The following is a 25,417-nucleotide window of genomic DNA, read 5'->3' on the forward strand; positions in this document are numbered from 1 at the left end:
TTGTATTCCTATTCAGGTAATTTAAGATTAACACTGATTAGCCCCCTTTCTATGAAGAGTCCTGGAGAGCCTGAAAGGAGAACTTTTTTCTTTTAAAATTTCTTTCTCAAGGTTTATCAAAGTTCAGTAAAGTTAATAATACTGTTTTAATAAGTTAAACCTCTGCTCATACTCCTAATTGCCACACCTTGCTCTACCCACTAATTGTCTGTGACATTTTATTTCAGCAGTTTAAATTTAAGATTGCAGTGTAACAATTCTGAGTCGTAGTTTCACTTTTGCATTTGATCAGCCATAGAACTCACTTTGAAACAGTGAAAATCTCCTTAGTACTACTTCAATTTGTGAAAAACAAAATAGATCTGTATATCTAGGGATCCTCATCCCTTAGTACTGTTTAATTAAATTCAACACGAAAGGCAAAATAAAGTTTAAGTATGATACTTTTAATGCTGATTGAGAGACAGTTTGTGTGACACTGTTCTATATGTTCTCTTTAACCCTCAATTGTATTCTTCAACTAAACCTTACAAAAGACGTTAGTGGGCTATAGTAATAAAGTGTATGGTGTTCCTTTAGTAAGGCTCTTGTTAAGTTGGTAGTGGGGGCAAGATGAGGATATAGTCTGTCTCATTTGGAGTTTCATTACCCAGCTGCTCAACTAGAACAGCACTGGGAAATTATGTAAGATCAAAAATTTAGGTTTTTTTTTTTTTAAAGCAGTCATCTTGAACTGCATGCTTCAGTCTTGTTTAAGAGGATAAGCTAGTGGGGCCCCAGTAATCTGGGAGGTCTAGACAGACAAATGCAGCAATATGTAATGTGGTTTGCTACTCTCACAATACCGCATTAAGGGCTTGATGCTGTGAAAGTGCAGAGCGCTACCTGTGAGGTGCTGAGTGTCTAAATCCCCATTAAGCATGTTACTTTTAGGGTGCTTGGCACCTCACAGGATCAGGCCTAGGTACTTTCACATGAGATCATGATTTATATAATTACCTGATTGGTAGCTGTAGGTATAATCAGTACCCTTCATATTTAAACCAATAATCAACAAAAGAACAACTTACTCTCCTTGTTTGAATTAGTTCTTAAACAGGGTTCCAGAGGAAGTTAAGAGGACTCTGCGGAGTATATCATTATTGCTAGCTAGAAGGTTGATGTCTCTTTTGCCACCTGCTTAATTGAATTTTTTCCATTTTACACAGGCTCTTTGTGCCTTGCCCTACATAATAATCAAACCACAATAAAAGTCATTTGTTTTACAGGGCAGTGCGTATAAAATTCCAGCTTTTAACAAATAGCCATCTTTATTTACTTTATTTTCTGGTAACCTAATTTTAAAAATGAGATAATTAAAATGCTACAACATTCAACATACAACATTCAGTTGTTTCAAGACATAGAAATTATTTCTAAAGGGAAAAGAAAGGAAAAGTTCTTCTCACGTGGAGAGGAAGCAGAAAAAAAGGGGTTCTTGGCACTGTTATATGCTATACAAGAATGATGGTCTTTGTAGGCTCACTGTAATGTAACTTATACTTTGAGGTTCAATTGTTTAGTGGGTTTTGTTTGCAGACAAAAATAAATGTTTGGATTTGGGGGTGAGAGGAGCGAATTTCACAAGCTTTGCAACCCAGAACAGAATTTCAGACGAACGCAAGCATGTCCAAGCTTTGTGGATTGTTCCCAGGTCTTCAACTGACTGCAGCACTTCAACCTGCAAAAAGTTGGAAGAGCATTCTAGGTATTAGCATGCAAATAAGACTATGAGCTGCGGAAGAATTTCCCTATATGTGTGGGTTTAGATTTAACCAGGGATTGAAAATTGAACCACTGTAATAACAGGAACTTAATATATTCAGTTCTGGACCTGTGCCAAAAAAGCTCTGTTAGACTGAGGGAGTAGTGACACTCTATGGTCTGATACTTGGAGCTTCCAGGGATACAGATGAATGTTATACCATTGCTAGGGAAAAGGGAAACCCAACAATACAGTTCCACAGGGTATTTATTTCTAGGTCTAGTAAAGGGATCTTAAACACAAATCACCACGAGGGCCACATGAGAACTAGTACATTGACCCGAGGGCCGCATCAGTTACACCTTTTCATACAAAGATACAAAAGCCCCCCCCACACACACACACGCACACATACACACACTCTTCCCCTGACTCTGTCCCCACTCCACCCCTTCCATGAGGCCCTGCCCCTGCCCTGCCTCTTCCCACCCTTTCCCTACCCCCATTCCAACTCCTTCCCCAAATCCCTGCCCCGGCCCAGCCCTTTCTCTGCCTCCTCCTCCCTCCCTCTTGGAAAGCCCTAAGCGGGAGGTGCTGGGAGGTAGGCGGAGGAGCGGGGACGTGGTGCACTCGGCGGGGGGGGGGGGGGACGGTGGCGGTGGCGGGGGGGCAGAGGGCGGGGGTTAAGGGGAGCTATAGCGGGATACAGGAAATAACTCTGTGGGCTGTGTGTTTGAGACCTCTGCTCTAGTAGGTAATGATACATCAGGCCTTGTAATATTGTCACAGATTATCAGCTAGCTTTTCCCATTTCAGTTCTAACATAGTCTTAGTAGTTAGTATCATCTGAGTTGCAAGAGCTAGAAACCAATGCCTTTCTTCACCTCTGAGCAACTTGGAATCCCAGCTTCTAAACAGTATACAGCATTAAGCTTTAATTGTAGATGTTTGCTGGGTACTGTCACAGAGCTAAACAAGAGTCAGAAGTGCCATACCTAACAAATTAACCATATTCTGGTTGCAAAAAAAAAAAAAAATTGTGGCAGTACTGGATATGAAGAATTCTGGAAACAAAGTGGGATGCTTCCTGGGATTAGAGTTATGAGAACAAACTGAGGGTGGAATTTTCAAAATTTCTCTGTGCTGGCCTAATTCTGTTCACATTGAAGTCAATGGAAGTTTTACTATTGACTCCAAGGGGAGCAGAGTTAGGCCCATGCCGTGAACTTTTGAAAATCCCAATCTAAAAGGTCTGAGTGTGCCGTGAGTGTACTTGGAGTTGACTTTTAAAAAACTGCTTCATTGAAGTCTTTTGGTATTTTTAAAATTTTAATCTAGTGAAATTTTACTGTCATTTATATTATACAGCCTAAGTACTTGAGTCATTCTGTTAATTCTTCCATTTGCATCAGTGCATAAAATAATGGTAGAACAAACATTTCTTCAGATCAGCAACAATGACAATTCTGGGGAATGCATAAAGTCAACTCTGCAGTGAAGGCTTATGAACTAATTTCTTTTATTTCTTTGTTTTGGGGGCAGCCAGCTGTCATGGAAACTTGCTGTTTCTTGACTAGTTGGTAGTTGATCCACATTCACCTGGCTGTATTTGTAGATCTGTAGCTTAGTGTCTTGATTATGTCTCCTTGAGAGATCAAAACAGCTAATGCACATCTGGACTTCATTGTTGTTGTTCTAGCATAATGTAATATCTTGAGGCAGAATGGTGTTTGTTTTCTTAAGAAGCATTTTTTCTCTAGTGAAAATATTCCATGTTTGCACTGCCTCAGTTCCTCCTTTTGAAATCCCTTAGTCTGCTAAAAGATTTACAAGTTTTTTTTTATTTTTATTTTTTAAAAAAAGCAAAATTGCTTGTTGTCCATAGTGTTGGCAGTGGATTGAGGGAACATAAGTACATAAGAAGGTCCATCTAGCCCAGTATCCTGTCTTCTGACAGTGGCCAGTGCCAGGTGCCCCCGAGGGAATGAACAGAACAGGTAATCATCAAATGATCCATCCCCTGTCGCTCATTCTCAGCTTCTGGCAAACAGAGGCTAGGGACACCATTCTTGGTCATCCTGACTAATAGCCATTGATGGGCCTATCCTCCATTAATTTATCTAGTTCTTTTTTGAACCCTGTTATGGTCTTGGCCTTCACAACATCCTCTGACAAGGAGTTCCATAGGTTGACTGTGCATTGTGTGAAGAAATACTTCCTTTTATTTGTTTTAAACCTGCTGCCTATTAATTTCATTAGGTGACCCCTAGTTCTTGTACTATGAGAAGTAGTAAACAACAATTCCTTATTCACTTTCTCTATACCAGTCATGATTTTATAGACCTCAATCATATCTCCCTTTAGCTGTCTCTTTTCCAAGCTGAAAAGTCCCAGTCTTATTAATCTCTCCTCATACGGAAGCCATTCCATACCCCTAATAATTTTTGTTGCCCTTTGCTGAACCATTTCCAATTCCAATATACCTTTTTTGAGATGAGGCGACCACATCTACACACAGTATTCAAGATGTGGGCTTACCATGGATTTATATAGAGGCAACATGATATTTTCTGTCCTATTATCTGTCCCTTTCTTAATTATTCCCAGCGTTCTATTTGCTTTTTTAACTGCTGCTGCACATTGAGTGGATGTTTTCAGAGAACTATCCACATGGATTCCAAGATCTTTCTTGGGTGGTAACAGCTAATTTAGACCCCATCATTTTATATGCATAGTTGGGATTATGCTTTCCAATGTGCATTACTTTGCATTTATCAACATGCAATTTCATCTGCCATTTTGTTGCCCAGTCACCCAGTTTTGAGAGATCCTTTTGTAGCTCTTCGCATCCTGCCTGGGTCTTAACTATCTTTAGTAATTTTGTATCGTCTGCAAATTTTGCCAGCTCACAGTTTACCCCTTTTTCCAGAAGGGCTGGTAGAATACCTTTTCCATTTTATCCTAATTCTGGGGTGGTTAAATGTAGGTCTGGTCTATACTAAAAAGGTAGGTTGACTGAGCTATGTTGCTCGGGGATGTGAAAATCCATACCTTTGAGAAATGTAGTTAAGCCCACCTAACCCCTAGTGTAGACCTTGCTAGGGCGACAGAAGAATTCTTCCATTAACCTAGCTACCACCTCTCAGGGAGGTGGCTTACAGCTGTGCCGCTGTAGCGTTTCAAGTGTAGTCAAGCCTATCGTCAAGTACAGGGGCTGTCAATTTTGTTAGTAGCTTCTTCAAATCAAAAATATAGAAATTAGTGTTATTACCAGGGGTGCAAGTCGGGTAGTAACCTCCAGTACACAGTACCAGCAAGAGATTTTTAGCAGGTGTGGGGTACCAGAAAGACTTGGGGCTAGCCCCTGCCCCTCTGGGGAGAGGGGCTGCACTAGGGAGGACATTCATTCTTTACATGGATTTAACAGCACAATACATATGCTAACAAACTTAAACAAAGGCTTTATTTAAGTTTGTTAGCATATGCACTGTGCAGTTAAATTGGTCAGGAGTCCTCAAGAGGGGAGGGATGGGGGGATGGAAGCTGTTTAAACCGTGTTTTTATTCTGTTTCTCCCCATTGGTCTGAATTATCCATGACATCCATACTGCATCACATCAAGTCCAAATCATTAGAGGAATGCCTCTGCTTGCACTGACCAGAGGATGTTTGGAGTCTGATGTCAGCCCAGTTCTGCAGCCTGATGGGAATCAGGTGTTGTCCCCAGTGTACCTAGAATTCTTCTTTGCAGCCAAACTAGTCTAACATGCATTTTGTGAACTGGAACTGGAGCAGCAAAACAATGAAAACAAATGCTCCATTTTCCAGCTTTGTGGGTGAGAGAACTATAAGTGAAGATTATAATGCCGGACACTGACAGCCTTAAACCAGCCAGCTGCCTCAGGAATCTGCCAAGAACTTCGCTGAAAATGTGTTCCTCATCTTAGCAACGGAGCTAAGACTTATCACACATCTCTCCACCTTTATTTGAATGAAGCTTCTTCTGATCTGACAGCTAAGGCATTGTCAGTTTCATCCAGAACAATTTACAAACTTGGAACCTAATCCTGTAAACCCTTAATCATTTGATCAATCCCATTGAAGACAATGGGATTATTTGCATGACTATGGTCCTTTTTTGTGGACTGGTAGGAGTTTCAGGAGTCTGTTCCTTTAAAGGAAGTTGAATCCCGCATTGAAATGCGATGTTTGGGTACAATACCATTATAGGTACTGACTTCCCCTCTGTCTGGTGGGTGCTCGACCCCTCCCTTCTGCCTCTTCCTGCCCCTGGCTCACTCCACCCCCATTCTACCCCTTCCCCAAAGTCTCCACCCAGTCCCGCCTTTTCCCACCCTAGCTCCACCCCCTTCCTGCCCCTATTCCACCCCCTTCTCCCAAGTATCCACCCCTGCCCTGCCTCTTCTCCACCTCCTCCCCTGAGCACACCACGTCCTCACTATGCCCCCTCTGTCCCATCATCAGGGGGAGTTCGGCTGTTGGTGGGGGCGGAGCACCCGCTAATTTCCCCATGGGTGCTCCAGCCCCAGAGAACCCACAGAGTTGGCACCTGTGAATAACATAATGCAGTTTAGGGTACAGTTCTACTTAAAATTTGTCTTTTAATAAATCATACATGTGTTGAAATGGCTCCTCACCCAACTCCCATATTCCTATAAACAGACTGAAATACTACATATTTGGGGGGAAAGTGAGTAGTTAAGCATGTTGATGTTTGTATCAAAGGGGGATGTCAGAGGGGACGGGGAGAGTGTGGGGGTCCTGGGCTGGGGAGGGGCAGGGAGGAGTCATATGGGAGGTCACATGCCCCCCCCTTGTGTCCCTCCCATGAGTGCAGTACCGCCAAGAAATGATTTCTCCTTCTACTACTGCTTATTACTATAGTTTCTGTTCCTTAGAATGACATTCTTGTACATGAACACAAATATCTAATTACCTTTGCTGGAGACAAATTTCGTGACATCTAAGTTCCTTGCAAAATTGGAATGCATAAATTTAGACCGTCAGTTCATCAGGATAGAATCTCCTTTCTTTCTTTGTACTTTGTCTAGCCCAATGAGTCCCAAACTTATTTGAAATCTCTAGGTAATGCAGTAGTTTAAATAGTAATGTACAGCAGTTTGCATGTTAGATTTCCATAAATGGATTAAACCATTTATATAGTCAGTATTTAAATTTTAAAAAATTAATTGTGTAACTTTATAAATTTTATAATCATTTAATTTTCCATTTATATACAAAATAAGGATAAGACAGATTGTGAATGGAATGACCACAGTAAAATCACCAGGGAATTACTTGGGGGGCAAAGGATGGAGACTTCAGGTTAAAGGTTAAACAAAAATTAAAAAAAAAAACCACTCTATAGTTCAGCAAAAGAATGGCTGGAATTTAATGTGTCAGTTGTTCCACACTAGGAGTTTGTGTTTTAAGAAGACAGCCCCACATTTCACATGTTTTTTCCCATTATGAATGGAATTGTATATGGAGCATCAGGGTAGAGGGGAGGGAAAGAAAAGTATTTGTGTTGATGGAATTTGTGCCTTATTAGCTTCAGTTTATTGGTAACTTTTTTTTTTTTTCAGAATTAGAAAAGGGTGACTTGGATAGCAAGGTCCCCATCAGCATTACAAAAACAACTGTCAGGGCAACCAGTTACAACATACTTAAAATTTGCACCCCCAGCATCTTAACTGGCTGTAACTGGGCCTAATCTGAGTGTGCTTGGAACAAATTATTGCTTTTATTGAATATTGCTTTTATTTTATTTATTTTAAAAGCTGGTGGGAGGAGATGTCAGAAGGTAGATATCCCTCTGAAGTTTTGTCCTTTTCTCCTATGACTCTGATCGGAACTTCCTTTATTTATTTATTTATTTATTTATTTATTTTTGCTTAAGGGGCTTGGAAGGGAGAATGGGCAGCCAAAAGAAAAAAGATGGCTAATGAACGTTCTCCGAGTCAGGACTATTCCTAAGTGTAGATTCTGGTTACGTTATCTGTAATTTTATTACAAGAAGTCATGCAATCCTTGTACTACTTGAGGCTCTGCCTTACACAATTTTTAGTGGTGTGTCTGTAGAAAAAAAATGTGATTGAAATAAGTGTGCATCTTTTGGGTTCATATATGTGATTCATGGTTTAAATATTTGTTAGGGCCTCTCGGCTGTATATTCTGAAATCTGTCAGTTTAAAAAGACCTGTTTTCTTTCTTACTGACGTGACACACTTTTCTCTTTCAGGTTATTGCCTTTAGAATAAGGACCAAGAGACCATTTATACATGCTTCTTTGGTGCTTGGACTAACGCATTCGGAGAGAAGTCTCTTTTACATCTTTGCCACAAACTTGATTATCCCAGGACTTAACTGCCATTGAGAAAAGTTCACAACAGAAGAAAAACCTTTTCCACTTTCGGTCCGTTACACAGTAGTTGAGCTAAGGAACTTTCTACGTGGAGGCTCTATAGCAGAGATTTGGAATTTTGCTGCTTGCTCTTATCCTCTGTGTTCACACGTCAGACTGTAAACAATGAGTGAGTTCTGGTTGTGTTTCAACTGCTGTATTGCAGAACAGCCTCAGCCTGTAAGTATGAATCTCTGCATTGTTTCTGTATGTAATCAAGTATATTGTTCTTCTTTTTTTTAATTCGTACATTTGACTAAGCTCAGTGAAAATGAAAAAAATCATCTAGCATCTCTGTTTAGCTGTGCTGTAGAAATAATCATATCTATTTCAGGCTGACGTGGCTATTTTGATTTGCAAAGATACTAAGGAAGTTGGAGGTAGAGGGAGCAATACAACAAAGGGCCCAAATGAAATGGATGGAAAATTGGAAATATAAAAATCCAGCTTCAGCTTGTTTTATTGCTATTTTAGGCTAAGTTGAAGATGGGGTTGGGTGAGGTAGAGGGAAGGGAATATTTATATTTAGAAATCAAGTGGGAATTCCAATCCTGACCCACTGAAATCAATGGCAAAACTCCCTTTTTTTGCCATTTACTTCAATTGTAAGGTTAGGATTTCACCAGTGTTTAGCTGCCACTCTGAAGGATTTTTTGATGACATCTTGAGAGAATGTGTATTACAATCAGTTAACTTGATTTGCACCACCATCATTTCAGTTTTGCTAGAAGGAGGAATGGATGTGATAATGGCTAAGTAAAGCATGAAGGAATACAAGACAGAAGCAATTCAAAGCGTCATGCCCGGAAGACAAAATAAACTATCTAATACTATTAATCAGGAAAAGACAGGGTACCCAGATGTACCACACGAATTTATTAAAATGCTGAAACAGTAGAGAAGTGTTGGTTTTTTTTTTCTTTTTCATATTGAGACTCAAGAAATAGACTTAGGGCCTCTGCTACCAGGCACTGGATCCAATACTCTTGTGCTTCTGGGAGAAAACCTACCTATCATGCAGGTAAAGTAGGCCAGGAATTCGATTAGCAGTTCTGGAGATGTCTTCACAACTACACCTGGGAAGATCAATCCTGTTGAGCAGTGCATCCAGATCAGTTCAAGTAGTGATGTACAGAAAGGAGAATTCTTTATCCCAGTCAATATGTGGGAGACAGTACAGCGAACGCAGGAGAGTATATTTGAATTAGAAGTAATAAAAGAACCACAAAGTGATGCAGCTCACAATAACGCAGAGAATTTGGTTTTGTATTGACTTAAGGAATGTCAAAGCCACTGAAAAGCGTAATGCCTACTTGCTTTTTTGAGACTGTCAGGAATAGTAATTGCAAAAAGATTGAAAGCAAAAAGAATCCTGAAGTATCAGTAAACTTAACTATTTAAACCTCCTTGGTGCACATTATAAATGTAACTTACTGTCATTTTTAATGAAACAGAGTTGTGGGAGGAGTTCATATCTCAGATACCAACATGGGGAGTTAAAATTCCTCTAATGTGGAATGAATACCTTGCAGTCTTTCAAGACTTGCTGTGTCAGTATCCTAATGACTTACATAGTTTGAAGACAAAATGTGTTAATAGGATTAATGATGTGCGAGTTGTGATGGCATTCTGGAATTAAGAGAATTAATACACCCTTAGGATATATAGTACAATTCCATATAGCTTGCAGACTCTTTGCATTTTTTTAATTTTATAAATAACAGTAGAAACCAAAAATGTTTCACTTGTTTTTAGGAGCTGTAGATAGCTGATTTTCTAATGATTATAATTTTATGCTACAATAATGTTACTGTATGGGAGTGCAAAATGAAATGTTACAGCTAACATAATACATTAGTACTACAGTTCTTAATTTGTGGGTCATGATCCCCAATAAAGTATAGAGATTATAGTTCAGAGCCGAATAGGGGCTGCAAGCCTTCACCCACTCCTGTCTCTGATGTGGATTTGCTCAGTAACTTGCGCTCCTCCTTCCTCTCCCTGACCCCCAAGATACAAGTAGCACCCTGTAAAGCATTTCACTTGTTCCTGAAGTGCTGCATTTCAAGGGTTGAAGGACCTGGCTGGCACATATGTGTACAATAAGAGCTTTTGCAAAGGATTTTGCGTGTGACTGAGAAGTAGTTTTGTGTGACTGCATGTGGGCTGATAGTATTGTTGTAGTTCGTAAGAGACCTAGAGCTCTTAAATTCCAGTTCTATCTGTGTTCCTCTTCTGTCTAAATGGGACTGAAATTTCAGGTTGCAGAATTTAAGTAAATTATTAACATTATACCAAAAAAAAAAAAAAAAAGACAAATCTAAATCAATCCCTTTTTCATTCTGGGCAGGTAAATACAATGACTTCTCTAAACTTCTTAAAATAATTTCTTTGAAAACTGGGAATGATTCTCAGTGCACATAAAACTACTTTGTCTCACCAGAGCCCAACACACATTAAAAGCATGAATATGTCACTCTTACTCATGGTTAAGTAGTAACTCATTCTGCAAGCAGCCCTCGTGGAATCCATGGAAGTACTTGCATTGTGACGGTACTGTTCAATGTAAGGGCGGCAGAACTAGGCCCAGAATGTGCTGCTCCTGCAGCAGAGCCTCCTGTGGGATGGGTTTCAGCAACTGAGTCACTTTGTTGGCTTCAGTCTGTGCCTGCCGCTGGCTCCCATCACTCCCCATGCTGGGTTCTGAGGCCAGCAGGGCACCATCCCAGCTGACCAGCACAGTGCCCAGAACCCAGTCAAGTTCCTCCTAAAATGAGGAAGTCAGCAAGTTGTCTGAGGTGTGTTTCTGGTTCCTGTACTCAGTCTTGAGGTGCTTAATCAGATCTCTGTACTGGTCATCAGTCTGGTATATTTGCAGCGTTGCCAGCTTCTTCACTATTTGCTGGTATTCCTGGTCATTCCTAGTACTCTAACGGAAGTCCACTGTTCTGCTGGCCTCACACCAAAGGATCAGCAAAATCTGCCTCTGTTCCAGTGACCATGAAGCAGTGTGCTGCAAAGGCTTGTCTTGTTAAGCCTCCATTGCAAACACAAGGCTGCTGATGGTGTGTTTGCATTTCAGTGGTCAGAAGACAATGGAAGACTTAGCGCTGATTCACTGAGCTGCTGCAATACACAAAGGAGGGATGCTTCTGTTTTCATTGGCCTCAATTTGAGGATTCTTGGGATAGGGAGGATGTAGATAGTTGGCCCATGGGATTGTGGGATACTTTTTATTGGACTCTTGAGGGCCCCAGTTGGCGGGGGAGGTAGCAGGCGAGGAGGGTGGCTGCATCGTTACTGCAAAGCAATAGGGCTTGAATCCTGGTTTGGACCCTCAGTACCCGCAGGTTTCTACAACTCTATGGCCAAGCCCGAGTCTGAGTGATTTGTGTGTAGATTGAAGAGGGGTTTGGGCTAAAGCTCTAGTCTGAGCCTGGACTTATGTTGCAGTGTAGATATATCCTTAGTGAACAACACACTGTGAAGTTCCTGTGTCCCATGAGACAGCTGGAATATATCAGTTGTGCTGCCCTCAACCATCGTATCGAATGTAGTGCTAAATTCTAATCTAATATGTATAACTCTGAGCTAGCACAATAGCGTTTTTGTATTTTGAATTATGTAGTAATGCACATGCTATTCGGTGGTGGTTAAAATTTGGTTCTTAGAAATTGACTAAGGGTACGTGAACAAATTCCCCGGCTTCTGAATTGCAGTGATCTAACATACAAGAGATTTTTCTGGCCCTATGCCCTATTGTTGGTATATTTACACATTAAGACTATTGCTGATTAGGTACTCTGGCTTCAAACTTACTGTAAAATAATATTTTGGTAGATTTGGAGTAATGCATTGCATATTTATTTGATTATTTTATAAAATAGTAAAATTTTAGAAGACTCATCTTTGTATATTAAAATGAATCATTCCTAGTTGCTTGCTGACTGCATTCTCTGCCCATGAGGATAAATGAATTGCAGAAGATTTTTTCATGTATCCTGTGTATTAATGTTTAATGCAGTTGCACATTTTATACATCTAATTACACTAGCAGCATCTAGTACAAGGACTCAGAGTAATAAATCAAAGCCCCCAAAAATGTAAATTGCTTATGATGATATATCCAGCTTCAGGCAGCACCTTATCATTCTAACCCAAAAGATTTCACGCTGCAGTTACTCTTCAGCCTGCGTAATAATTTTTAAAAGAATCATGCAAATGAACAAATATGGAATATGCTAGATTTAGCATAAAAGATATCCGCATGTAATGATTTGTTCCTTCCAAAATAGGAAATATGTAAGCATTGTCCCCATTACTCAAGCTAAGCCACAACTTTCATGTCCTTGTCCCAATCTATTTTATATGTCTTCTACTGTGCCAGCCACCACACCTTGAACCCATTCCCTAACCTGATCCACTGTTCCTTCAAGTCCATCACTAAAACACATTTCTTCCACAAGGCTTGTAAAGATTAATCCTTCCACAGAGAAGTGATGACAAAAATTGATGTTGTAAAATAAAAATCATGGAAGCAAAATAGACACATACTTCACTTTGTTCAGTTATGTTGCTTATATTCCGTTCCATGCTCAGAATGTATCATGTTTCTTAAATATGAAGTCCTTTCATCATAGATTCTGTGGCTTCATTCTTTGTCTATAAAACATCTAAGAAATTTTGGATGCCTCATAAGTACTAACAGCATAGTTTTTGATATTTTTGGCTCCGTCAGAGGAAAGATACAAAAGGTATAGAAAGTGTGTGCTTGTGTTCTCCATCATATCTAGGCTTGCCCTCAAGCTCCAGGAAACAGGACAAGACTGCTGTTCACAAGAAAGTTTGACTTCCACCTCTTGGAAAACCCCGGGTTATTCTTCCAGCCTGCTTCAACAGGTGGTCTCCAGGATTCCTCCTGTCTGGGACTACAGAGCATTAAAAAAACCTTAAATTAGGGCTGTCACACTTAACTCACGCGATTAACTCAAAAAAATTAATTGTGATTAAAAAAATTAATCACACTGTTAAACACTAGACTACCAATTGAAATTTATTAAATATTTTAGATGTTTTTCTACATTTTCAATATTGATTTCAATTACAACACAGAATACAAAGTGCACAGTGCTCACTTTACATTATTTTTTATTACAAATATATGCACTAAAAATGATAAAAGAAATAGTATTTTTCAATTCACCTCATACAAGTACTGAAGTGCAATCTCTTTATCGTGAAAGTGTAACTTACAAATGCAGAATTTTTTTTGGTTATATAACTGCACTCAAAAACAAAACAGTGTAAAACTTTAGCACCTATAAGTCCACTCAGTCCTACTTCTTATTTGGCCAATCACTAAGACAAACAAGTTTGTTTACATTGATGGGAGGTACTGCTGCCTGCTTCTTATTCACAATGTGACCTGAAAGTGAGAACAGGCATTCACATGGCACTTTTGTAGTTGTCGTTGCAAGGTATTTAAGTGCCAGTTATGCAAAACATTCGTATGCCCCTTCATGCTTGGGCCACCATTCCAGAGGACATGCTTCCATGCTGCTGATGTTAGTTGAAAAAAAAATTAAACTTGTGACTGTACTCCACAGGGGGAGAATTGTGTGTCTCCTGCTTTGTTTTATCCACATTCTGCATATATTTCATATTATAGCAGTCTCGGATGATGAACCAGCACATGTTCATTTTAAGAACACTTTCACAGCAGATTTGACAAAACACAAAGAAGGTACCAATGTGAGATTTCTAAAGATAGCTACAGCATTCGATCAAAGGTTTAAGAATCTGAAGTGCTGTCCAAAAACTGAGAGGGACGAGGTGTGGAGCATGCTTTCAGAAGTCTTAAAAGAGCAACACTGATGCAGAAACAACAGAATCCAAACCACCAAAAAAGAAAATCAGCCTTCTGCTGGTGGCATCTGACTCACATGGTGAAAATGAACATGTTGGTCTGTACCGCTTTGGAGCGTTATCAAGAAGAGCCCATCATCAGCATGGAAGCATGTCCTCTGGAATGGTGGTTGAAAGGACATATGAATTTTTAGCGCATCTGGCATGTAAATATCTTGCAACACCAACTACAACAGTGTCATGTGAACGCCTATTCTCACTTTCAGGTGACATTGTAAACAAGAAGCAAGCAGCATTATCTCCTGTGAATTGTAACCAGTGTTTTTGCAGGGTGGATAAAATCAATGATTTTTTTAAAAAAAAATCAAAAAAATCCAGTTTTTATTTAAATCAGATTTTTTTCCTCAAAAAACATTTTATCTAAAGATAGGTTTAATTAAGATACATTCTAGCTCAAAGATATCTCATCATGGAATAGGGATTATACATTCTAATTCTATAGTATGAGACATGTAATGTTTAAGAAAATGTTTGTAAATGATTTCCAATAGTTCATGGATTAGGGACCCAATCTTATGGGGTTCCAGGGGCTTCTGCATAGATTATTTAGGTTAATTTTTCTATCTACCCAATGGGACTCAGTGCTCAGTCTAGAAAATACCATCAGAGATGCTTAGTTTTGCTTAGTTCTCAAACTGTGGATTTGAGTCTTCAGAGGTAACATGCTTGTTAACAGCAAAAATTATTATAAATAAATAAATAATACATAGAGGTGAGAAATAACAGACCTCAACCCTATTGTCCCTTTGCAAATTTGTGTACACAGAATTAATCCCTTATGTCTCTCTAAAAGTGGGAAGTTTCAAAAAGTTCAATGAATAGAAGATTGTTGGGGGTGGAATTGATCTGGACAAAGGGAAGAAGTCTGGAGATAAATGTGAGAAGGGAGGTACAGGCAGTAGAAACAAAAGTGAAACTAGAAAAGGAGTACTTGTGGCACCTTAGAGACTAACCAATTTATTTGAGCATGAGCTTTCGTGAGCTACAGCTCACTTCATCGGATGCATACCGTGGAAACTGCAGTAGACATTATATACGCACAGAGACCATGAAACAATACCCCCTCCCACCCCACTGTCCTGCTGGTAATAGCTTATCTAAAGTGATCATCAAGTTGGGCCATTTCCAGCACAAATCCAGGTTTTCTCACCCTCCGCCCCCCCCCCCAAACTCACTCTCCTGCTGTAGCTCACGAAAGCTCATGCTCAAATAAAAGCAGGAGAGTGAGTTTGGGGGGGGGGGGGGGGGCGGAGGGTGAGAAAACCTGGATTTGTGCTGGAAATGGCCCAACTTGATGATCACTTTAGATAAGCTATTACCAGCAGGACAGCGGGCTGGGAGGGGGTATTGTTTCATGGTCTCTGTTTGTATATAATGTCTACTGCAGTTTCCACGGTATGCATCCGATGAAGTGAGCTGTAGCTCACGAAAGCTCATGCTCAAATAAATTGGTTAGTCTCTAAGGTGCCACAAGTACTCCTTTTTCTTTTTGCAAAGACAGACTAACACGGCTGTTACTCTGAAAAGTGAAACTGTTTGAGCAGCATATTCCAGAAGTCTTGCGGTCTTTCTGAGTGTAGCCTTCATTGATTTGAGAGCTACCATACCATTCTCTCACTAGAAGGGCAAACCTATAATGGCAGCAGGCTGTAAAAGAGACCCACTTTGGGAATAAGAACCATTCAAGAAATATGTTTGCTGATGATGTTTTAAAGCAAGTCACACCGGTGACTTGGTGGAAGTCACTTAAGCACTTGGATTCAGAGACTGTTGAAGTGATCATCTCACTTTTAACAGCAGTAGCTTTTTTTTGCTGGTGTAGAAAGAATATTTTCTTCCTTTGGACTAAATCATTCCAAACTGAGAAATTGTTTGGGACCTGAAAAAGCAGGAAAGCTTGTTTTTCTTTTCCAGATTATGAACAAACAGGAAAATGAAGGTGAAGACGATTGAATTAGCTGCAGAAGCCAATATTTTAAGTTTCTCATGTTGACCTTGATTTAATTTTTCTTTTTTAAAAACAATTTTAACAAAAAGAAACTTGATTTTAAAAAACTTGAATGTTTAAATTCAGAAATTCATATGCTTGTTTTGTTAAAATATTATATGTTTGCTGTTGAAGAAAAAAAATCCAGAATACATAACATTGTTGTTTTAGTTAAATAAAACAATGTAAATGTCTGTCTGGTGATGTTCTTCTCCTAATAGAGCATGGCAAGGAAATCCTCCAAATATTGATGATAGTTCACCTCCTAGTGACTTCATAAATATCTGCTTCAATTGCCTTTGGTAAATGAAATAACCAAATGAGCATTCATTTTCTGATAGACCCGTAAAACTAATCAGAAAAGTTTTCAAAACACATCCCTGAAAAAATGTATAGTGTGTACGTTCTAAAGATGAAACCTACATCTATATCTGAGTTGTGAAGAATATGTGGTAAGGTTATAACAACCAAGAAGAATGCACTTTTATGTAGAAATTCATGGTTAAATCGAGTCTTCCTGACTAGTGATTTAAATCATGATTTAAATCAAATCCACCCTGCTCGTTTGTCTGAGTGATTGGCTGACCAAGAATTAGGACTAAGGGGACTTGTAGGCTCTGAAGTTTTACATTATTTTATTTTTGAATGCAGTTTTTTTGTACATAATTCGACATTTGTAAGTTCAACTCTCATGACAAAGAGATTGCACTACAGTGCTTGTAAGAGGTGAATTGAAAAATTATTTGTTTTTACAGTGCAAATATTTGTAATAAAAAATAAATGTGAGGACTGTACGCTTTGTATTCAGTGTTTGTAATTGAAATGAATATATTTGAAAATGTAGTAAACATCCAAAAATATTGAAAATAAATGGTATTCTATTGTTTAGCAGCATGCTTAATCATAATTAATTTTTTTAATTGCTTGACAGCCCTACTTTAAATAATTCATTTTGCCTGAAAAACTTTCCTTTTAGGCCTTTTACCGCTTGGTAGGGCTTTTTTTTTCCTGTAGGTTTTAGGTTTTTGGGAGGTGCCTAGGACCAAAAAATGGCACTATTCTCCATCCTTTTCTCCCTAGTTTTGGGCTCCAAGATGGCGGTAAAGCCCTCTGAAGTGAAGAGGAAAGCCAAAAGATGCAAAGTACACGTGTATTCTATCTTCTTTAGAGACCATTTTAACTTTGTAGCAAAATCTTTATATAGTACAAGAAACAGACCTGCCTTTATCTAATCTTTTTAACATCACCTTTCTGTAATTCTGCTTCATTCTGTGGTATATTCCAGAACACTGTTAACAACGTTGTGAATTACAGAAAAAAGCTAACATTAGAGCCCCTTTAAAACACTGCCATTGCTATCCGTTTAAAGGTCTAACTCAAGTGGAACCTTCAGTTTATAACCCATCTCTTTCTGTCCATGATCGATATTAAATGAATACACTGTACTGCGGGATAGATAAAAAATGCTATTTTTTTCATTAAAAAATCAGGTTTTTTTATTTAAATGAAATAGTTTTCTTTTTAAAATAAACACATTTAAATTTAAGTTTGAAATTGGCAACTTATGTTAGATTATATAATTTTGACTTTATCATTTAAATAAAAAATATACTAAGCAGTACGTGATTACTGCCAAGCTTTAAAGAAAGTCAGACCACTGAACTGGTGGAAATCACTGGTTAAGCACCTGGGACCAAAAGTGCTAAACCAGCTTTTGATAGCAGTAGCCTTTTTTGCAGGCGCAGAGAGCCTAATTTCTTCATTTTGGTTTCTTCAGCTAGTTAAATTCAATGAATAGTTCATTCAAAGTTTAAGAAACAAAGTTGGGATTTGAAAAAGCAAGAAAATTTGTTTTCCTCTTCCAATCTATGAATTAAAAAAAAGTGTGAGAGGGTGAGATCTACTGGTTCTAAAATCTTGAAACCATCAATTCAGTTCACTAGCTACAGAGAATATTTTTCTTATTAATCCAGTTTTAAATGCATAACATTTTCGATAAATTTTGTGATAAACTTCTTTATGTATTCAACACAATTAAGCTTGCTTTATTTAACGAATAACATTTAAAAATGCTGTTTTGTGCTTTTTTAATTTGAATTTCCATTGAAAGAGCTTGACACAAATCACAAGTAAAAAGTTAATCATCTAGGAAATAAATGCATTACTCACCATTTTCTCAAATAAGTTTGGAAAAATTAAGACTCTGAATAAATATTAAGCTGTAAAATTGCATTTATAAAGTGTATAGTTATAATGTATGCACCTGGTTAGCAAAAAGAAGCCTCATATTTAGTGTAAAGGCTGTATATATTTGCAAATCAACATGTTTTAATGATTAACAACTAATGAGAATCAACCTTTCTTTAGGAAAATAATTAAAAAGTACAAATTCAAAACAAGATTAAAATCAATGAGTTCAATCAAGGTTTCCTGCTTGCTAATTTAAACTGATTAAAATAAGTGATTTAAATTGATTGTTTAGTGATTAATTTAAATTAATCTGATCTGATTGCTAGTGTATTGTGTAAGCAGCGCTACACAAAGTGTGATATAAACTATGAATATGGCCACCAGAAGGGACCTGCTGCTGACAAACGTTTTCATCCGCTAGTTCTATTTCTAATAGAAGAGATTTCTGTGGTTAAGGCTGACAAACATTTTGTAATTTGTAAGAAGAAAAGGAGTACTTGTGGCACCTTAGAGACTAACAAATTTATTTGAGCACAAGCTTCACTTCATCGAGCTGTAGCTCACAAAAACTTATGCTCAAATAAATTTGATAGTCTATAAGGTGCCACAAGTACTCCTTTTTGCGAATACAGACTAACACGGCTACTACTCTGAAACTTGTAATTTGTGTGTTTCTTCTCCCTATTTGTACAAAAAACACCTATCCCTACAGCGTTGGGCACCTGAACATAATTAAGGCTGCAAGTTTGTCATGGGCTCTGGGCAGTGCTTACCTGGGGGGCTCCCCTGGAAGCATCGATGTCTCCCTTGCTCAGCTGCTAGGTGGATGGCACTGCCCCCGCAGAGCCTGCCTCACCCCATCCTCTGCCCCAATCTCCTGCCCCCTCCAACACCCAAACTGCTGCTGCGGGAGGGGTGGGGGCCAGGGGGAGGTGTGGAAACAGGTAGGGAGCCTGCCCCCCCCCAACCCCTCCCCAGCACCTGCATGGGCCCTGGGCAGCCCCCCCACCCACCCCCAAGTTTTAGTCATGGGTGTTTTTAATAAAAGTCATGGACAGGTCACGGGCCATGGATTTTTGTTTACTGCCCGTGACCTGTCCATGACTTTTAGTAAAAATACCCTGACTAAAATGTAGCCTTAAATTTAATTAATATATACAACCATACAATAGAATTAATTAGCAAACCCAGCATAAACCACCCCCAGCCCACATAACAAGTCAAATAAAATTTTGGTAGTTCAGAGTATTTTTAAAACTAGTGGGCCAGATTCTGCGCTCACATTAGCAAAAGCAAGTGCAGGTTCTGACCCAATGTGGACAAAACATGATCATTCAGTGCCCTTTAATCATTGAAACTTTTTTGACCTATAATATAGTATAAATTTCAGTGTTGAAATATACAAGATAGAACCTTCAGCTGGCACAATAACTCAGAAATATTTCGTTTTTGTATAGGCTGTAGCGTAGAATTACTTATCAAACCATCAATCTCAGATATTTGAGGTTTCTGTATTATATAGCTCATTAATGGCCTGTCAAATCGGTTTGATAAAGGTGTCATTTATTAGAAGAGACAGTTTGCCAGTTTATTGCAGGTTTCTACTGGTCCTCACTTTGTTTGCCACTTCATATTGCATTAACAGTTAATAGGCTGCTTTATTTGTTTAAATGACCTATCTTGTGTCTTACAATCTCTGGTGCAGTGTCAAAATATTAAACATTACCAAGGTAAATAAGGAGCATTTTTCTGTATATTTACGTAAATGCAGGGAAATCATGGAAATCATTGGGTATTTCTCTTGTACGTGTTTGTGAATAAAATGGTGATCTCTGATGAGCAATTAAAGATAGTGGTAGTAACATTATACCTTTTCATTGGGTTATTAGTGAAATAGGTGTTAAAGCCAGATATCTTAAAAAATGTGTGCAAGAATTATGCCTAGTCTTCTGTTGGAGGAATGAAATGTTTGTATGTAGTGTGTATGTGTGTGAATAATGTATAATTCTACAATTGTCAGCACATTGAAAAAGGGTTTGGCATTTTTTTGTTAGATTAATTTAAGGGCTTGCTAGGAGGAGCACAGGTTATTTGCCTAAAACTCTGAAAGAAAAACTGCTTTTGAAGCTTCTGCTAATCAGGGCACCATTTTAAAAAGAAATTCTCAAATGTTTTCTGATCTTTTGTAGTCAGTCATGGTCAGTAATGCTCTGTCACTGAGAATGTATTTCCAGAACTAATGTCTCATGTCGGTCACAAAGAGATGCATCTGCCTTCAGAAAAGCTGAATTGGATCAGCAAGAGCTGGTAGCCCCGCATAGTATTTTGGGATGAAGTGAACCACATTTGAAGCAAGTTTTTTATAAGTTTAAAATATTATATAGGATAAGCTCCAATTTTTGATTTTTGCTTTAGTGTTTAACAGTAAAATACAGAAGGCTTCTCCTCTTTCCTTGGTGTTTGACAACTGCCTACCTTGCCACTCTGGCTTTCATATAAGAACCAGGATAGATTAACCCCAAAATGTCAGAATGTACCATTAGGAACATTTATACCTTCCAGTTCCTCTGAATCTGCTGTTCCTTACACACATTTCTCGTTCTTGCAGAAGGTTTTTGTCAGGACCACCAATTTAGTTAATAACATAGCTACAGTTTCCCATTCTGTAGAAGAATGTGTCATGTAAATGGACAGGTAGACAGTGGAAAGAAATTAGAGCTGTTGCCATGTGGCTTAATTTTCCATGCTAAAACCTTGTACTGTGTGTACTGTAGTAAAGCTAATGTCCTTTAACTGTTGCTGTCCTATGCCTTGTATTTTTAGTGACTAAATTCTGTGCTGGCTCTAAGAAAAAACTGATCCTGATATAATTCTTTTCTTAATAAGAATTCTGTGCATGTTTGAGGCTGCTACTAGAAGTCTTAGTTCAGAAAGATTTTCAAAAGTTTTAATCCATCCCTTTTCATTTTACAGTATCATAAAATAATAACAGGCCCATATTCAGAAATGTATTTTTGGTATTAGGCAATTCCCAGATTCCAGAAGCTCTTGAAATTATTCAAGTTCATGTACAGGGCTAAATTGTGGCTTTGCTACAAGGCCACGTATGGGGCAGCACAGAGCTCTGTTGCCCCAGGAGCAGAGCAGGAAGGAGATTGGGCTTTAATGTCTCAATCTACCTCCTGATTTCCCCCCTATTTGGGGAGGGAGTGCAGTACCTTTTACCTGAATGGCATGGCATATCCCATTGGTTATCCAGCACAGGTGTGCTGGCTGGCCTGTTGGGACAAGGACGCAGAGCTAATGCTCTGCCCATCTTCTGCCCCTTTTCAACTCATGCACAGCGAGAATATAATAGTCCCTTAGAGGCTGCTCTCCTCTCTGTGCTTCTATCCGTATTACTGAACAACAAGAACATCCCCTGAGTGGGGATGTGCTATGTCCCAGAGCTTTTAGTGTCAGCATTAAAAACTCAGTGACATTGTCTGAATTGTTTTATTAATCTGCTAACTAATCTCAACCCTGGAAAACCACTTTCTTGTGTACCCTGTGTGTGGCTGAACTAGATTAGTATAGTAGTGAAATTCCTACAGTGATCTCAGATTGTTTAATTGGGTGAAATCCTGGGCCCATTGAAGTCTATGGGAGTTTAGTCATTAAGTTCAGTTAGGCCAGGATTTAACCCAAGAACAACAACCTTGTGAGGTAGGCCAGCATTATTATTCCCATTTTACAGATGGAAAAATTGAGGCAGGTTACTGTTATCTGACTTGACCAGCTTGTCACAGTGGAACACTGGCTCCCATTGTGCTAGTGTAAAGAAAAGCAGAAACAGAAGTGGGTTGGGTGGCATTCAGGAAAAAGTAATGGATAGAGAAAAAAGGAATGGAAAGATTAGGGGAACATAAGCCAGTAATGGTGTTAAGTGGTATCAAAGTTTGTACATTAGTTAGGCAGGAGGAATGGAACAACAGTTTAGAAATGTGCTTCATAAAACATCATAATCTGAAATTTTAAAGAGAAAAGGGGTAAATTGTAATTTTGAATCTCTACCTGATTATGTATTTTGCATGCAACTCTCTCTTTTTTTACCTTGTGTTATCAGGAAATAAATACTACAAAGTTCAGTTTATTACATTGGAACCAAAGCTATGTGGCAATGTAGTATATTGTATAAAGTTTGAAATTGTACTATGATCACTTATAAATTTGAGTTGTTCTGTATGACTGACAAAACTTCCTTGGAATTCCCAAGCCAAAGCTAAATCAAGTGAGCTTCTTGAGAGCACTTCTGTAAAATTAATCTGGACAAGTATGTCATCTAGCCCTTTGTTTCGAACAAATCTTTTTAAAAATGTGTTGTACCCCACTTCTGCTGAACTAACGTAATTTGTCTGTTAAAATAATGATTGATGATAAACCAAAGTTAAAGTGGGGCATTGAATCCCTCTAGGCATATATCCTTAACAAACCTGATAGACTATCCTACATACCTGGATTGCTTGTACTGTAATAGTATACTTTACATATATACTGGATTGCTTATCTGTGGTAAAAGTTGGTCATTGCAGTACTTGTAAAGGTGAGAGTTGGGGGGATTGCCAACCAGAGAATATGCATGCTGATCTTTAGCACAGCAGGCCATAGGGAGCTTAATTAGTCTCCTGTTCTCCATGGAAAAATATTAAATGCCTACTGATTTTGCTCTATACTGTGTAAAATGGGAGTCAAGCTTTGAGCAATATGAAGTGTCCGTTGAATTTGGAATGTAAAGAAAGCAAGGCTTGAATAACACAGTAGCTAATTTTATTCACTGTAGCTTTCTGTCTTTGTAGAATAAGGAAATGGGATTGATCTGGGGGCTGATGCAGAGAAGAGGGGGTGAGAGAGGAGGTGCTTATCTTTATACATCTTCATCAGTTTTGATTACTGATATTAAAATCTATGTGAGCTTCATTTAATCCCTGAGTATTCTGCTAATACCCAATTTGCAAATTGATATATCCAGAGTGGTTCAGATCTGTGAACGTTACTACTTCACCCGTGCTAGGGCGCCATCAGAACTGGCTATGAGGAGGAGGAGAAAAGCAGCTAAACTGGCCATACCAGAAGTGTCGTGAGGAGGCAGCAGCCCTTCTACCTATTTGGTTCAGTTAGGTATTTGAAAAAGTGATGAAGCTGAAGCTGACTATTGGAGACTAAGCTGGACTTCAGTTGGATGCCTATTCAACACTGAATTCTTTTACAGCACTAAGCCAACTAGGCAAAGCATTTAAGCACATGCTCCAGTCTCATTGAAGTCAAGAGGATTTCAGAACATGCTTAAAGTCATGCATGTGCTCAAGTGCTTTGCTACGCCTGGGTCCTTATTGGTGTGAGTGAGAATCTTCCATGGTTTATCTGCTTTTTATTCCTTTGTGGAGCTATGATTTGAGTTAAATGAGGGCACGAGAATGAAGGAAAGAGGAAATTTTAGTGGTCACATCATAAAGTACATTCTGTACCAGTAAAGAGAAATCACCTTGTGTCTGTGTATGTAGAAGAGATTGTGTAGTCTGGTTAATGTAGAAGGGCTGAAAGTCTTGGGTTCTGCTGCTGGCTCCTGCACTTACTTCCTGTATAGCCATGTTAAAGTTGTTTTGTGCCTCAGTTTCCCAACCTGTAAAACTGGTATATCTACTACAGAGTACTTTTGTGAGATGTTATTTAAAGTTGAATCCTTCAAAGACTTAAGAAGCTGCTTAATTTTAAGCACCTGAGTAGTCCCACCAAGATCAGTGCTTTGAGATCATCAGATGAAAGGTGCTGTAGCAATGGAAAGTATACAGAACTTTGGAATGTAGGAGCTGGGGGGGGGGGTGTATAATATAGTATGTGTGCAGCCAGATTTTTTAAGTCTACATATCTGTTAATTTACAGATGAAACCTATTAATAATTGTAAGATAAACTTGATTAAATGAAGTTAGTAATTGGAATCCAAATGATTCATATCTAAGAAAAAAGTGACTGAAAGCTTTTGCCACTTTTTAAAAAGCCCATTTAAAATGTTTTCCAAAGGAAACAAACCCATCCACAAAAACAGATTAATATAATAATATAAAACAATATAAAAGGTATGCCTAATGTGGATGAAATAATATGTATGTTAAGTTATTGCAGTTTTTTCAATGATAGCTGTATGTCACAAATATGAAGGCCTCCGATTGTGTGGTAAAGAATACTATATTGGCGTGTGATTCCCATGGAGCAACAGACCTCTTGAGGCACAAAGCCACTATTATACAGTTAACCAACACATCATGCATTATTGTCATATGTTTTATGTCCTTAACTTAACCCAGTGTAACTGTTTACTTTTAACACTTAGCTTTATAAATTAGTAGAAAAGGCTATCTAATTGACTGAAATGCTTCTTTTCACCTTAGCCTGACTCCCCAGCTTATATAACAGGAAAATTAATCATGTGCTTTTTCATAAAATTTCCATAATATTTTATAAACTGCAAGATGACTGGAATTTAATTGCACAGTCAAGAGGAAGAGAGAAGTGATTAGGTGAACTGGGGGGGACTTTGGTTTGTTTTTTGAATGTTATAACTTTCTGAGTAATGGTAAAGAAACAAAGAAAATTCTCCCTTTTAAATGAAACTTACTCTGGAAGAAGAAAAGGAGTACTTGTGGCACCTTAGAGACTAACCGATTTATTTGAGCATAAGCTTTCGTGAGCTACAGCTCACTTCATCGGAAGGTGACTCTAAAAATGGTAGCCTGTTGTCTATCAATGAAGTCCATGTCGCATCATAAATAAAAATATTTTTCCTGCAACTGCCAGCCTTGCAAACTCAGTCGAGGCTCTTAGAGTCAAGCTGGGTCCTTCTCACGTGTCATCATAATAAAATTTCTGCAGGCCAAATTAGTCCCTCCATGACACAGAGGGAACCCATTGCTCTCAGCTTATTGGAATTTAGTAAACAATTTGTTCTTGCTCAAGAAGGACCAGAATCCAGTTTAGAATCTGACCTATATTGGCACTGCAGGGCTAATGGGAGTAAAAAGCAGTAAAAAAACATTATTTTTGTCCCCAAACTCAACAGATATGATGCTGAAAACATGACAGCAAAACAGTTGAGAAAGAATTATTTTAACAA

General features: G+C 38.5%; 1 protein-coding gene across 1 annotated transcript in view; it reads left to right on the forward strand.

Annotated features, from left to right (window-relative positions):
* CDC42SE2 (CDC42 small effector 2) overlaps positions 1-25,417 on the forward strand; it is a 117,487-nt gene that overhangs the window by 63,640 nt on the left and 28,430 nt on the right. The window contains exon 2 of the mRNA XM_084627715.1: positions 8,006-8,347. Coding sequence (XP_084483841.1) covers positions 8,294-8,347 — 54 coding nt within the window. The 5' untranslated portion in view covers positions 8,006-8,293. The remainder of the gene's footprint in view (positions 1-8,005; positions 8,348-25,417) is intronic.

This window comes from Lepidochelys olivacea, assembly GCF_965140295.1.
Source record: "Lepidochelys olivacea isolate rLepOli2 genome assembly, chromosome: 5".
NCBI lineage: Eukaryota > Metazoa > Chordata > Testudines > Cheloniidae > Lepidochelys > Lepidochelys olivacea.